This window comes from Primulina eburnea, chromosome 3, assembly GCF_022965805.1.
Source record: "Primulina eburnea isolate SZY01 chromosome 3, ASM2296580v1, whole genome shotgun sequence".
Classification (NCBI taxonomy): domain Eukaryota; kingdom Viridiplantae; phylum Streptophyta; class Magnoliopsida; order Lamiales; family Gesneriaceae; genus Primulina; species Primulina eburnea.
In genome coordinates, this window is record NC_133103.1 from 20,951,706 (window position 1) to 20,964,650 (window position 12,945).

Below are 12,945 nucleotides of genomic sequence, written 5' to 3' on the forward strand. Positions count from 1 at the left end.
CAAGTTAAGAATATTAATTTTGAAAGCATGATAAAGGAAAGTTTTTAAAGAATTAAGTTCTACATGTATCTTTGGAATCGATCGACCCCCACTTGCTGAGTATTTTCCCAAAACACTCACCCCTTACAAATTTCAGATAAAAATGAAGAACAAGTGAACGAAGAGGAGCAAGAGGCGTTTTGGGGATGGTGATCAGATTTCGAGATCGGGAAATCTAGAATTTGTACCATTTTCTTTTGTTTAGTTTCTGCAAACTCCAATGTAAAAAAGCTTCATCTTTTCTCATATTAAGACAATACTCTATTTATGAAAAAGACTGGTTTGATTTGATACGAGGCTTTATTGTTTTCAATTTAATTTTTAAACAATTCCGGATGTCACCGACGCTTCGGACACGGGGCGTGACAAAAATAAAATTTACGGAGTTTTTTGGATGAGTCGAGGCACGTTAAACCTTCGAACCATTTCTATTTGGTAGGCGTAAAAAGTATGGAAGAGCTCAAGGGGTTGTGAGCCCTATCCTCTGCACCAGGCATAAGTAAATCTTATCCAGCAGGTATTCCCCACCTATCCCAAATCACATCTTCTTTTTTGGGTCTAGATAAGAGTCTTACACCTCATACCAAGGAAGCTCGACCTCTTTCATCTGAGCTTCCCCACCTGGATTTGGCTAAGTCTTCAAGCCTGAGGATTATCTTTCTTGAGACTGGAAACATGCTGCAGGGACGAGGAGGAGTCCGCATATTCAACTACCACCTAGAATATCAAATGGTGGGTCTAGACATTATAAAAAAGAGAATAATTTACTAATAAAAAGAAATAGGGTAAAACTGAGCACAAAAATCTGGTCGGGAATCGCTTAATAATTGGGCAGAATGACGGCACAGGAAAAAAAGGAAAATGACGTAGGGAGAGCACGTATTTATAAGAAAATAAGAATGATGGTGACCGTTAGATCAAGATTGGTACTACGACCCAGATTGAGGCGAGAATCCGAACGAAAGCCTGTGGAAAAGAACAAACACAGAATCTTGTATGTGTATTCCTTTATCAACGACAAACAGTAGAAAACCACGTGGATTGAAACCCCAACCGTCCATTTTCTAGGGTTTAGATTATAAACATTGACTAACACAAACTACTAGGGTTGGCCCTGACCCGATCTAAATACTTGGTCTAAACGTCATACTTATTTTACACCAAAAAAGAGAGGTACAAATGATGCCTAGAGAGTCCGACCCAACCCTAGTCCAACCCAAACCGCTTCTAGATCCGAGCCCATTCACGAAGATGGGCCTAGCCCATATTTGTTATAAGTATAAGGGCAAGGATCCAAGAACTAATAATGGAATCCAAGCAGCCAAGAACAAGTGCTCGGCTGGTCGAGCCTTTAATGGACAATCCGAGTCGAGACCAGACAAATTTTACGATAATTATAAGTTGAACCCTCCAAATACGAAATATGTATAATAATCTTTTGTTTTAATGGAATACTCTCTAAGATATAGGGATATATTCAAATCTATCGAAGATAATGCAGGTCAATACGAATCAGACAACAAATCGTTTATTTCAAGAAACTTATGTACAAAGTATCTGATTTTTCCCAACTCTAAAAATAATATGTACATCTTATGGTTTTGGACAAACACATTATTGTCAATCGACACCACTTTCCCTTGAAATCTTAAGTTTTGTCTAAGTATTGATTAAGTATCAGAGAGATCACGCCATATGCATCTCTAACGCAATCTAACTCTTGTTCTTCTGTGCAGATCCGCACCAAAGCTCTGCCCAACACACACCACACAAAAAAGAAGATTCGGCTCACCAACATTAATATATTTTATATGTGCAAATTTCGGGCAAATTGAAATGTCCCGTAAAATTCAGTAGAGGGGAAAGAGGGATTTTTTTAAAAAATTCTTTTTATAAAAAATAAAATTGTAGAGCCCAAATTCAGTACACGTAAAACCTATGCATTTATTTGAATTGTTAAATTATTTATTTAAGTTTAAAATGATTTTAGAGATGCATTATTTATAAATTTGCATTATTTAAATTATTTATGTTTATGTGTTGCACATTAAAATGTTTTCTTGAGTTTCATGTTTCAGGCGATTATTCGATTCGGGATCAAGGAAAAGAGAGCGGCGACAATTTTGGCGATTTTAAAATGTGGTATTTTATTTTAAGTCAAGAAAATGACATTTTAAATGATTTATTATGTTTTAGCATTTTAAAGCCTAATTTAACTATTAGGTGAATTTTTAAAATTTTAAACTTTTAAAGTTTATCAATTATGTATTTTATTTCAAAGGCAGGAATGCTAGTGTTTTAGTAGAGAAATTAATATTTTAATTATAATGTAAGTGTTTATTATTTATTTAATTAAGTTGATTAGCCCCTAATCACCCTTAATTCCCTCCCCCACTAACCCACACACACGTTACAATTTTTGAATAAAAATGCACTCACACACACACTTTTACACACACCACAACCGATAGACACACATACATTTCGTCGTATTCCATCTCATTTCCTTTGAAGAAGAGTTAGGGTTCTTCGAGCTAGCAGCAGCCTCACTCCCTCTTCAAAATTTCAGCAATTCTCGTCCACTTTTCTTCAAGAAATCGTGTCACGTTCGTCCCAGATCAACCCTCGCATCCTTCCTGTTTCGGTATCGTCGTTTCAAGAATTTTGAAAGATCAAGGCATGCATATTCTATTGTTTCTGCATCGACTACGTCATATTATGTGTTGTGATGTTTATTATGCCTGAAAATCCATGTATGTTGTGAAAAAGTTTGAGCGAAAACGTTTGAAATGATTTTTAGATACAAATTTTTAGATCTAAAAACGTGTCTGCTGTCATTTTGATTACTGCAAAAATTCGGTCGATTTTATGGAAACATTTTCAACAAATAAAACGTAATACTTTTTGATACCTTCGATTTGATAGTAAAGTCGTAATTTTTGGACAATAAATGAGTGAGTTATGATCATTTTCATGGGACTGATCAAACTGTGATTTTATGAAAATGTATTCTTGACATGTTTTTCAGTTTATTTGTTGCAGGCTTCGTTGGGGAACGTTGGGTGATCGCTGCTGCATGTTGGTATATTGAGTATGAGGTTGCGATGATTTTTGGTTCTTCGTTTCGTGTCGAAAGGCAATTGGTTGCATTAGAAGTCATAGGTAACGTGTTGGTGTCAAAATGTCGTGTTCACGTGTTGTGTTGGTTGTGCGTTGTTGTTTTGGGGCGTTGCGTGAGTTTGGAACATTGCCATAGCGTCCTAGGTTGAATCTCATTGCATCGGTTCGAGTCGTTTGAGCATGACTTTTAAAATTGCATCAAAATGTATTCTTTTGGGTTGGTTGTGCGCAGGGTTAGCGCCGCAGCGCTCACCAAGGAGCGCCGCAGAGCCCGTTCTGTGCAAGTCTAGCGTCGCGGCGCTGCCCTTGTTGCGCCGCAACACTAAACCTGAGGCATCGCTAGCGCCGCGGCGCTAGACAGTGCCGCGCTAGACGCTTGTCCATGACTATTAAACCACTATTTCTATGTCCATGTCTTCCATGTTTGGGAAAAGTTCACACTTCATATAGAGATTGTTTTGGGGTTCGATGTCATGGTTTAGTACGACAATTAAACGATGTCAAGTCCTGAGTTATTTCGAACTTCTTATGTAAATTGTCATTTTGGGTGGTGAGCGAGACTTTTACATCCAAGTTATGAAAATTAAGTGCAAGTAATCATACTAGTATATGCAGCAGTGGCCCCAAGCGAGATTCAACGAATCCCTCAACGCCATGTAAGTATGTTCGACATGCAAAAGAACATATTTTATGTTTTTGAGTATGCTAAATGTCTTGTGACCAATTATGAACGGGTTTGGAAGCCGGTGAACGTGGTCGGGGGCCTCTCCACCCCGATATATCATGACCGGGTTTAGAAAAAGTTTGAAAAGCGGTAAAGCATGACCAATGACCAATCCACCTGGTAAAGCATGACCAGGGATCTCATGTATGTGTTAGTAGATTTTCCCTGCCAGCCAAATATTTTTGTTTAGTCTGATCAGGCGCATTTATATATGGGTCACTTATTTTGAAACATATCTCTACATAAAATGATGAAGTTTGTGCATGTTCAAGTATGTTTATGAAAAGTTTCACGTTATGTTGGCACGTCTATGTTTATGTTATTCCGTTCAAGTTTAAGTATGTACGCTCTACTTTAAAATTCATGTGGTTTTCTTATGTACTACTTGTTACTTCCAGTTTATAGACTCATTAAACATGATCGATGCAGGTGAGGATGAGTATGAGGAGACGAGTGGTGGGACCAATGAGCCGGCTTGAACTGCGCAGGAGGCTAAACCCAGGACCTCCCATGTTTTAAGAACTGTATGCATGTTGATTCAAATATTATGATTTTCACGAGATTGTTTATGTTGTTTAAACGTTTACCTTTTTGCAAACTTTGGTTCTAGCTGTTTTACTTCAAAAAAAATTAGACGAACAGTTTATTTTTCTCTCAAATTGGAATTTTATTTTTTGTTTAAGAAATTTTTTATTTATCCACAAATTTTAAATAGTTTAAAAGTATGGTATGTTACAGTTGGTATCAGAGCGAGGTTCTAGTAAAGAGTTATGCCTGCTGCCAGTTGCGAGAAGCTCACGAAGTCACACCTCAAGTCTGTAAGATTTAAAGTTTTAAATAATTTAATGTAGTAAGCATCAAGTCATGATTTCAGCATGTACATGTTTTAAATTCAAATTACGTGCATCTTATGATATGGATATTATGTTCATGCATGTTGGGTTTACCTGTTGGGTAAATGTTGGAATATTATGCCTCCTAGACGTATGGTTGCCCGTGGAGCAAGGATGAGGATAAAGAGCCTCAGGATGGGGAGAGGGCCACTTCTCCTCGTCCACAACCAGATATGCAGGATCAGATGATTGCAGGAATGACTAAGTTCTTCGCACAGTTTGCGGGGAACTAGGCTGCAGTGGATACAGGGGCGAGGTCCAGACCAGACGTTGTTTATGAGAGGTTTAGGAGAATGGATCCGACGGAGTTCTTGGGGACTACTGACCCGATGATAGCTGAAGGATGGATTAGTCCATCGAGGTAATCTTTGCGTTTATGGAGCTCTAGGATGCAGACAGGGTCAGGTGTGTCACATTCCTTCTGACAGTAGATGCCAGACAGTGGTGAGAAAGTGCATCAGTGTCAGTGAACTTGCGAACACTGACTTGGGATGATTTCAAGGAGGTCTTCTACTCCAAGTACTTCACTGAGGAAGTACGCTTCCGCATGACCAGGGAGTTCACGACTTTGCGACAGGGAGATACCAACGTTGCAAAATTTGTCAGAAAGTTTTAGAGGGGATGTCACTTTGTGCCCCTGATTGCGAATGGTGTCCGGGAGAAGCTGAGGCATTTTATTGATGGGTTACGGTCGATCTTGCGCCATGATGTGAGAGTTGCTGGTCCTAATACTTATGCAGTTGCCATGTCGAGAGCCTTGGTGGCAGAACATGACCAGAGGGACATTGAAAACGACAGGCAGGGCAAGAGTCCCTATCAGGCACCACAGCGACCTCAGTTTAAAAGGCCTTTCCAAGGACAATAGGGGAAGAGGCCATTTCAGGGAATTCCGAAAGGCAAGGGTCCTATTCCTTACCAGAAGGCTCCGCAGAAGCCTGTTGAGTACCCAGTATGCCCGAAGTGCAACCGCCTGCATCCGGGACAGTGTTTATGGGGATCGGGCAAATGCTTCAAATGCGGAGCCAGCAATCATGTGCTGAAGGACTGCCCACAATGTAGGCAGCCGACCTAGAGGAGAGTGTTCGCCATGCACGCAGATGAGGCGAACCCAGACACAACCCTGTTGACTGGTAACTTATTTAATTCAGCAACAGATTATTTTTCTATAAATGTTTTGAATTTTATTTGGGATTATTATTGTGCTAGTTAGTATCTTTGGTGACTTGTGTAGATATTTTTCTACTATGCATGAGGTTAAGATTCGAATTTTTGGGATATAAGTTTCTTTGTTGTACCAACGTCTCTCAAGAAATATTTTCATAAAGAGAGTAGCCACGAAGGCCTTGTTAGATTCAGGGGCCACTCACTTTTTTATTTCGGAGACGTTTGCTAATCATCTGGACGTCAAGTCTATTGGACTCGACGTGAGCTATTCAGTGACAGTCCCATCAGGGGAAGAGTTATCAGCTACTAGCGTGGTCAAAGACATCGACCTTGAACTGCAGGGCACCTAGTGTATGCCGATCTGATTTTGTTGCAAATGCCAGAATTTGATATTATCTTGGGAATGGACTGGCTGAAGAAGAACATAGTTCTTATTGACTTTCAAAAGAGGTCAGTGTTGGTTAGACCGTTGGGCATTGAGCAATTTCTCTTCGAGCCAGATAGATGGAGGATTTTCCCTCGCATGATCTCTTGCATGCAGGCACAGAAACTTATTAATAAGAGGTGTCTTGGCCAGCATTATTTTCGCACCTGACAAACCCAATCCGTCGATATTTGATGTACCAATAGGCAGAGATTTTCCTGACATTTTTCCTGATGACGTCACAGGCCTTCCACCAGAGAGAGAGGTGGAGTTTGCCATTTTTCTCATGTCAGGCACCGTACCAATCTCTAAAGCACCATACTGTTTAGCTCTAGTTGAGATGTTAGAGCTCAAACAATAAATTCAGGATCTCCTAGATATAAAATTCATCCGCCCTAGTTTATCACCATGGGGCGCACCAGTGCTCTTTGTAAAGAAGAAAGATGAGAGCATGAGGCTGTGTATCGATTACCGAGAGTTGAACAAGGTGACGATCAAGAATAAATACGCACTTCTAAGGACCGAGGACTTGTTCGATCAGTTGTATGGAGCTACAGTGTTCTCTAAGATAGATATGCGATCAGGATATCATCAGCTGAAAGTAAAATGATACAGATGTTCATAAGACAACCTTCATAACTAGATATGGGCACTACGAGTTCTTAGTGATGTCGTTTGGACTGACGAATGCTCCAACAATTTTTATGGACCTCATGAATCGTGTATTTTGGCGCTACTTAGATCACTTCATCATAGTGGTCATTGATGACATTATTATATACTCGTAGAGCCATGAGGAGCACAGTTAGCATTTGGGTACAGTTTTGCAGGTCTTGTATAGTCACAAGTTGTTTGAAAAATTCAGTAAGTGTGAATTCTAGTTGGACAAAGTAGCGTTTTTGGGTCACATTATATCTAGCAGAGGTATTGAGGTGGATCCAGCTAAAGTGGCAGCAGTTAAGAAATGGGTTGAGCCGAATAATGTTTCAGAGATCCATAGTTTCCTAGGATTAGCAGGCTACTACAGGAAATTTATTCATGGATTTTCTTCGATTGCAGTGCCACTCACCTCATTGACTAAAAAGAATGTTAGATTTGTTTGGAGTGGAGAGTACCAGAAGAGATTTGATACTTTGAAGCAAGCTCTTATTTCAGCACCAGTGTTAGCTATGCTAGCAGGGCAAGGAAATTTTGTACTATACACTGATGCTTCTAAGCTCGGTTTAGGTGTAGTTTTGATGCAGCACAGTCGGGTTATAGCTTTTTCCTCCAGACAGTTGAAAGTGCATGAGAAGAATTATCCGATTCATGATCTTGAGTTAGCTTTCGTTGTCTTTGCGTTGAAAATATGGAGACATTATTTGTACGGCGAGAAATGCCAGATATTTACTGATCACAAGAGTCTCAAGTATTTTTTCATGCAGAAAGAATTGAAAATGGGACAAAGACGGTGGTTAGAGTTAGTGAAAGACTACGATTGTGAAATTAGCTACCTTCCAGGGAAAGCTAATGTTGTAGCAGATGCTTTGAGCAGAAAAGTTGCAGTCGTAGCACAGCTGTCAGCACATAGATCTCTTCAGTCAAAGATTCAGAGTTTTGGCCTAGACATTTATCCTAAGGATAGGGCTCCTAAGTTGTTTAATCTGAAAGTCCAGTCTTCTTTGCTATACCGAATCTGTAGAGGTCAGTCGCCGGATGAGCAGTTACAAAATTGGAGACTGAAGGATGAAGCCAAGGGCAGTGTACTTGTAGAGCCCAAATTCAGTACACATAAATCTATGCATTTATTTAAATTGTTAAATTATTTATTCAAGTTTAACATGATTTTAGTGATGATAATTTGTGAAATTGCATTATTTTTAATTATTTATGTTTATGTGATGCACGTTAAAATATTTTCTTAAATTTTATGTTTCAGGCGAATATTCGATGCGAGATCGGGAAAATAGACCGATTATGATTTAGGCGATTCTTGAAACGTCGTATTTTATTTCAAGTCAAGAAAATTAGTTCTTTAAATGATTTATGAAAATTTTGTTAGCATTTTAAAACCTAATTTAATTTATTAGGTGATTTTAGATTTTTGATCTGTTCAAATACTAATTTTAATATTGAGAGATTTTTAATCTTGAAAATTTAGTATTTGATTATTTTATTAAATCATTGAGAGGGATTAAATAATTAGATTATTATTATTTTTCCCATAATTATTTAACTAAGCCTATCATTAACCCTTAATAATAAAGTAAACTAAAAAATTCACTTAAATCACTACCCACTCACACACACACATGTTAGTTTTGAAGAGAATAGCTAGGGTTCTTGAGCTCTAGCAATAGCCACCCTTCTCCCTAGCAAAATTTCTGAAGACTTTCTTTGATTTTTCGAGCAAGAATCGTGTAGCAAGTATTCCCCGGTCAACTCCCGTATTCCACCGCACCGGCATTTGCCATCTTCAATCGTTTCAAAGCAAAGACATATATCATCTATTGTTTTTGCATTGATCTCGGTATATTATGTGTTGTGATGTTTATTATGCTTAAAAATTCATGTATGTTGTGAAACATTTCAGCAAAAAAATGTTTGAAATGATTTTTTGATCAAAATTTTTAGATACAAAAACGTGTATGCTGTCATTTTGATTTCTGAGAATATTTGGTTAGTTTTCTGGAAAAACTTTCAACATATAAATAACTTCGATTTGATAGTAAATTCGAAATTTTTGGACAACAAACGATTATGATTGTTTTCGTGGGACTGGTCAAACTGTAATTTTCTGAAAACGTGTTATTGGCGTGTTCTTGAAGTTATTTGTTACAGGTTTCATAGGGAACCGTTGGGTGATTGCTGCTGCATTTAAGTATTGTGAGTATGATGTTGTGATGATTTTTGGTGGTTCGTTTCGTGTCGATAGGCACTTGATTGCATTAGAAGTCGTCGGAATAATTTGGTGTCAAAATGTCGTGTTCAGGGTTTGAGTTGTGTTCTATGAATTTTATTGTCGTTTTGAGGGATCATGGGAGTTTGAATCATTGCCATAGCATCCTAGGATGTGTCTCGAGTTGAACATGGTACGTATGATTGAGTTAAGAGGATTAATCCATAAGTGCGGTGATTCCCGTTGGTTCATGTTTTCAGAGTCTACACGGACCCTTATCCGGACCCTGACATGGGGTCCATGCCTTTGTTATTTCCGTAGGTGAAGTTTCCAAAGTCTACGGGGACCCCTAGCCGGACCCTGACACGGGGTTCGTGCCTTTGTTAATTTTGTGGGTTAAATTGCAGAGTCTACACGGACCCCGATCTGGATGTCTACACGGGGTTCGTGTCCTCCATGTTTGGGAAAAAAATGTAGGGATTGTTTTGCAGTTCGATGTCATGGTTTATTACGATGATTAAACGAGGTCGAGTCCTGAGAGAATTAGAACGTCATAAGGAGAATTGTCATTTTTGGTTGGGAGCATGACTAATACGTCTAAGTTATTAAATATAAGTGTTCGAACTCATATTAGTATGTGCAGCAGTAGCCCTAAGCGAGATCCAACGAACTCCTCAACACTATGTAAGTATGTTCGACGTGCAAAAGAAAATATTTTATTTTTAGGTATACTAAATGTCTGGTAACCAATTATCAACGGGTTTGGAAGTCGGTGAATATGGCCGAGGACCTCTCCACCCCGATAAAGCATGACTGGGTTTAGATCAGGATTGGAAAGCGGTAAAGTATGACCAGGGACCAATCTACCTGGTAAAGCATGATCGGGGATCTCATGTATGTGGTAGTGGATCTGTCCTGCCAGTCCAGTACTGTGGTTTAGTCTGATCAGACACATTTATATATGAGTCACTTGCTTTGAAACATATATCTACGAAAAATGAAGAAGTTTATGTATGTTCAAGTATTTATTATGCAAGCATGTTTATGAAAAGTTTTATGATGATGGCACGTCTATGTTTATGTCCTTACGTTCAAGTTTCAAGTATGTACGCTCTATTTTAAAGATGCATGTGATTTTATTACGTATACGTATTACTTGTTATTTCCAGTTTATACATGTTGAGTCTTTAGACTCACTAGACTTGATCGATGCAAGTGAGGATGACTTTGAGGAGACGAGGGTGTGGACCAATGAGCCGGCTTAAACTGCGCAAGAGGCTAAACCCGATGACCAGCCATGTTTTTTTAAGAATATTTTTATGCATGTTGTTTCAAATATTCTGATTTTCATGATGTGGTTTACGATGTTTAAACGATTAATACTTTTGGAAAACTTGGTTGTAATTGCTTTTATTTCAAATGTTTTTAGATAAGCTGGTTATTTTAACGCAGTCAAAAGTTTATTTTCTAACTAAGAAAATTTTAAATTTTTTTTTGCAAATTTCAAGTAGTTCAAATAGTATGGTACCTTACAGTTGGTATCAAAGTTGTGTTCTTGTAAAGGATTATGCCTACTTTCAGTGCGAGAAGCTCACGAATTCACACACTTCAAGCCTGTAAGTTTTAAGGTTTTAAATTCTTTCGTGTATTAAGCATTGAGTCATGATTTTAGCATTTACATGTTTAATTTCAAAATGCGTGCATCTTATGATATTAATATTATGTTCGTGCATGTTGGGTTTACGTGTTGGGTAAATATTGGTATATTATGCCTCCCAGACATAGGATTGTGCGTGGAGCAGACGATAAGGATGGAGAACCTCAAGATGGGGAGAGGGCCACTCCTCCTCGTCCACCGCCAGATATGAAGGATCATATGCTTGCAGGAATGACTCAATGCTTCGCACAGTTTGCGGGGAATCAGGATGCAGTGGACATAGGGGTGAGGCCTAGACCGGAGGCAGTTTATAAGAGATTTAAGAGGATGGATCCGACGGAATTCTTGGGGACTACTGACCCGATGATAACTGAAGGATGGATTAAGCCCATCAAAGTCATTTTCGTGTTTATGGAGTTGCAGGACGCAGACAAGGTCAGATGCGCCACATTTCTATTGACAGGAGACGCTAGATTGTTGTGGGAAAGCACTTCTGTATCAGTGAATTTGCAGACCTTTTCTTGGTATGGCTTCAAGGAAGTTTTCTACTACAAGCACTTCGCTGAGAAAGTACGCTCTAGATTGACTAGGGAGTTCATGACGCTGCGACTGGGAGACAGCAGCGTTGCAGAGTTTGTGAGGAAGTTCAAGAGGGGTGTCACTTTTTGCCCCTAATTGCAAATGATGCACGGGAGAAGTTGAGTCATTTTATGGATGGTTTGCGGCCGATTTTGCGCCGTGATGTGAGAGTTGCTGGTCCCACTACTTATGCAGTTGCCGTGTGGAGAGCCTTGGCTGCAGAATAAGACTAGAGGGACATCGAGGGTGACATGCAAGACAAGAGGCCCTATCAGGCACCTCAGTAGCAGCAGCACCAGCATCAGCAAACCTAGTTCAAGAGGCCTTTCTAAGGACAATAAGGGAAGAGTCCATTTCAGGGGCCACCGAAAGTCAATGGTCCCATTCCTCAGCAGAAGGCTCCACAGAAGCCTGGTGAGTACCTATTATGCCCGAAATGCACCGCCAGCATCCGGGATATTGCTTATGGGGATCGGGCAAGTGCTTCAAATGCGGAGACAACGATCACATGTTGAAGGACTGCCCACAGTGGAGGCAGCCGACCCAGGGTAGAGTGTTCGCCATGAAGACAAAGGAGGCGAACCCAGACACGACCCTGTTGACTGGTAACTTATTTAATTCTACACCGCATTATTTTTCTTTGCATGTTTCGAATTTTATTTGGGGTTATTAATGTGCTAGTTAGTATCTTTGGTGAATTGTGTAGAGATTTTTCTACTATGCTTGAGGTTAAAATTAGAATTTTTGGGATATAAGTTTTTGTGTTGTACCAACGTCTCTCAGGAAATATTTTCATAAAGAGAGTAGCAACGAAGGCCTTGTTAGATTCAGGGGCAATTCACTCTTTTATTTCGGACATCGTTCGCTATCATCTGGACGTCAAGTCTATTGGACTCTACGTGAGCTATTCAGTGACAGTCCCATCAAGGGAAGAGTTATCAGCTACTAGCGTGGTCAGAGACATCGATCTCGAACTGCAAGGCCACCTAGTGTATGCCAATCTAATATTGTTGCCGATGCCAGAATTTGATATTATCTTGGAAATGGACTAGCTACGAAGAAAAGAGTTCTCATTTATTTCCAGAAAAGGTCAGTGTTGGTAAGACCTTGGGCATGGAGCAGTTTCTCTTTGAGCCAGATAGATGGAGGAGTTTCCCTCGCATGATCTCTTGTATGCAGGCTCAGATACTTATTCATAAGGGATGTCAGGATTCTTGGCCAGCATTATTTCCGCACATGATGTGCCCACTCCATCTATATCGTATGTACCAGTAGTCAGAGATTTTCCTGACGTCTTTCCAGTTGACGTCTCAGGCCTTCCACCAGAGAGAGATGTGGAGTTTTCCATTGACCTTGTGCCAGGAACCGTGCCAATCTCAAAGGCACCATACCGCTTCTCTCCAGCTGGGATGTCAGAGCTCAAACAACATATTCAGGAGCTCCTAGATAAAGAATTTATCCGTCCTA

General features: G+C 39.6%; 1 protein-coding gene across 1 annotated transcript; it reads left to right on the forward strand.

The window, feature by feature from the left end:
* Positions 1 to 11,010: 11,010 nt before the first annotated feature.
* On the forward strand, positions 11,011 to 11,574 carry LOC140827067 (uncharacterized). The gene has a single exon (XM_073189666.1). It carries the CDS (start codon positions 11,011 to 11,013, stop codon positions 11,572 to 11,574), a length of 564 nt encoding a protein of 187 aa, XP_073045767.1.
* The last annotated feature ends 1,371 nt before the right edge of the window (positions 11,575 to 12,945 follow it).

Coding starts and splice junctions, on each gene's coding strand:
- LOC140827067 (XM_073189666.1), top strand. CDS start 11,011: ATGCCTCCCAGACATAGGATTGTGCGTGGAGCAGACGATAAGGATGGA.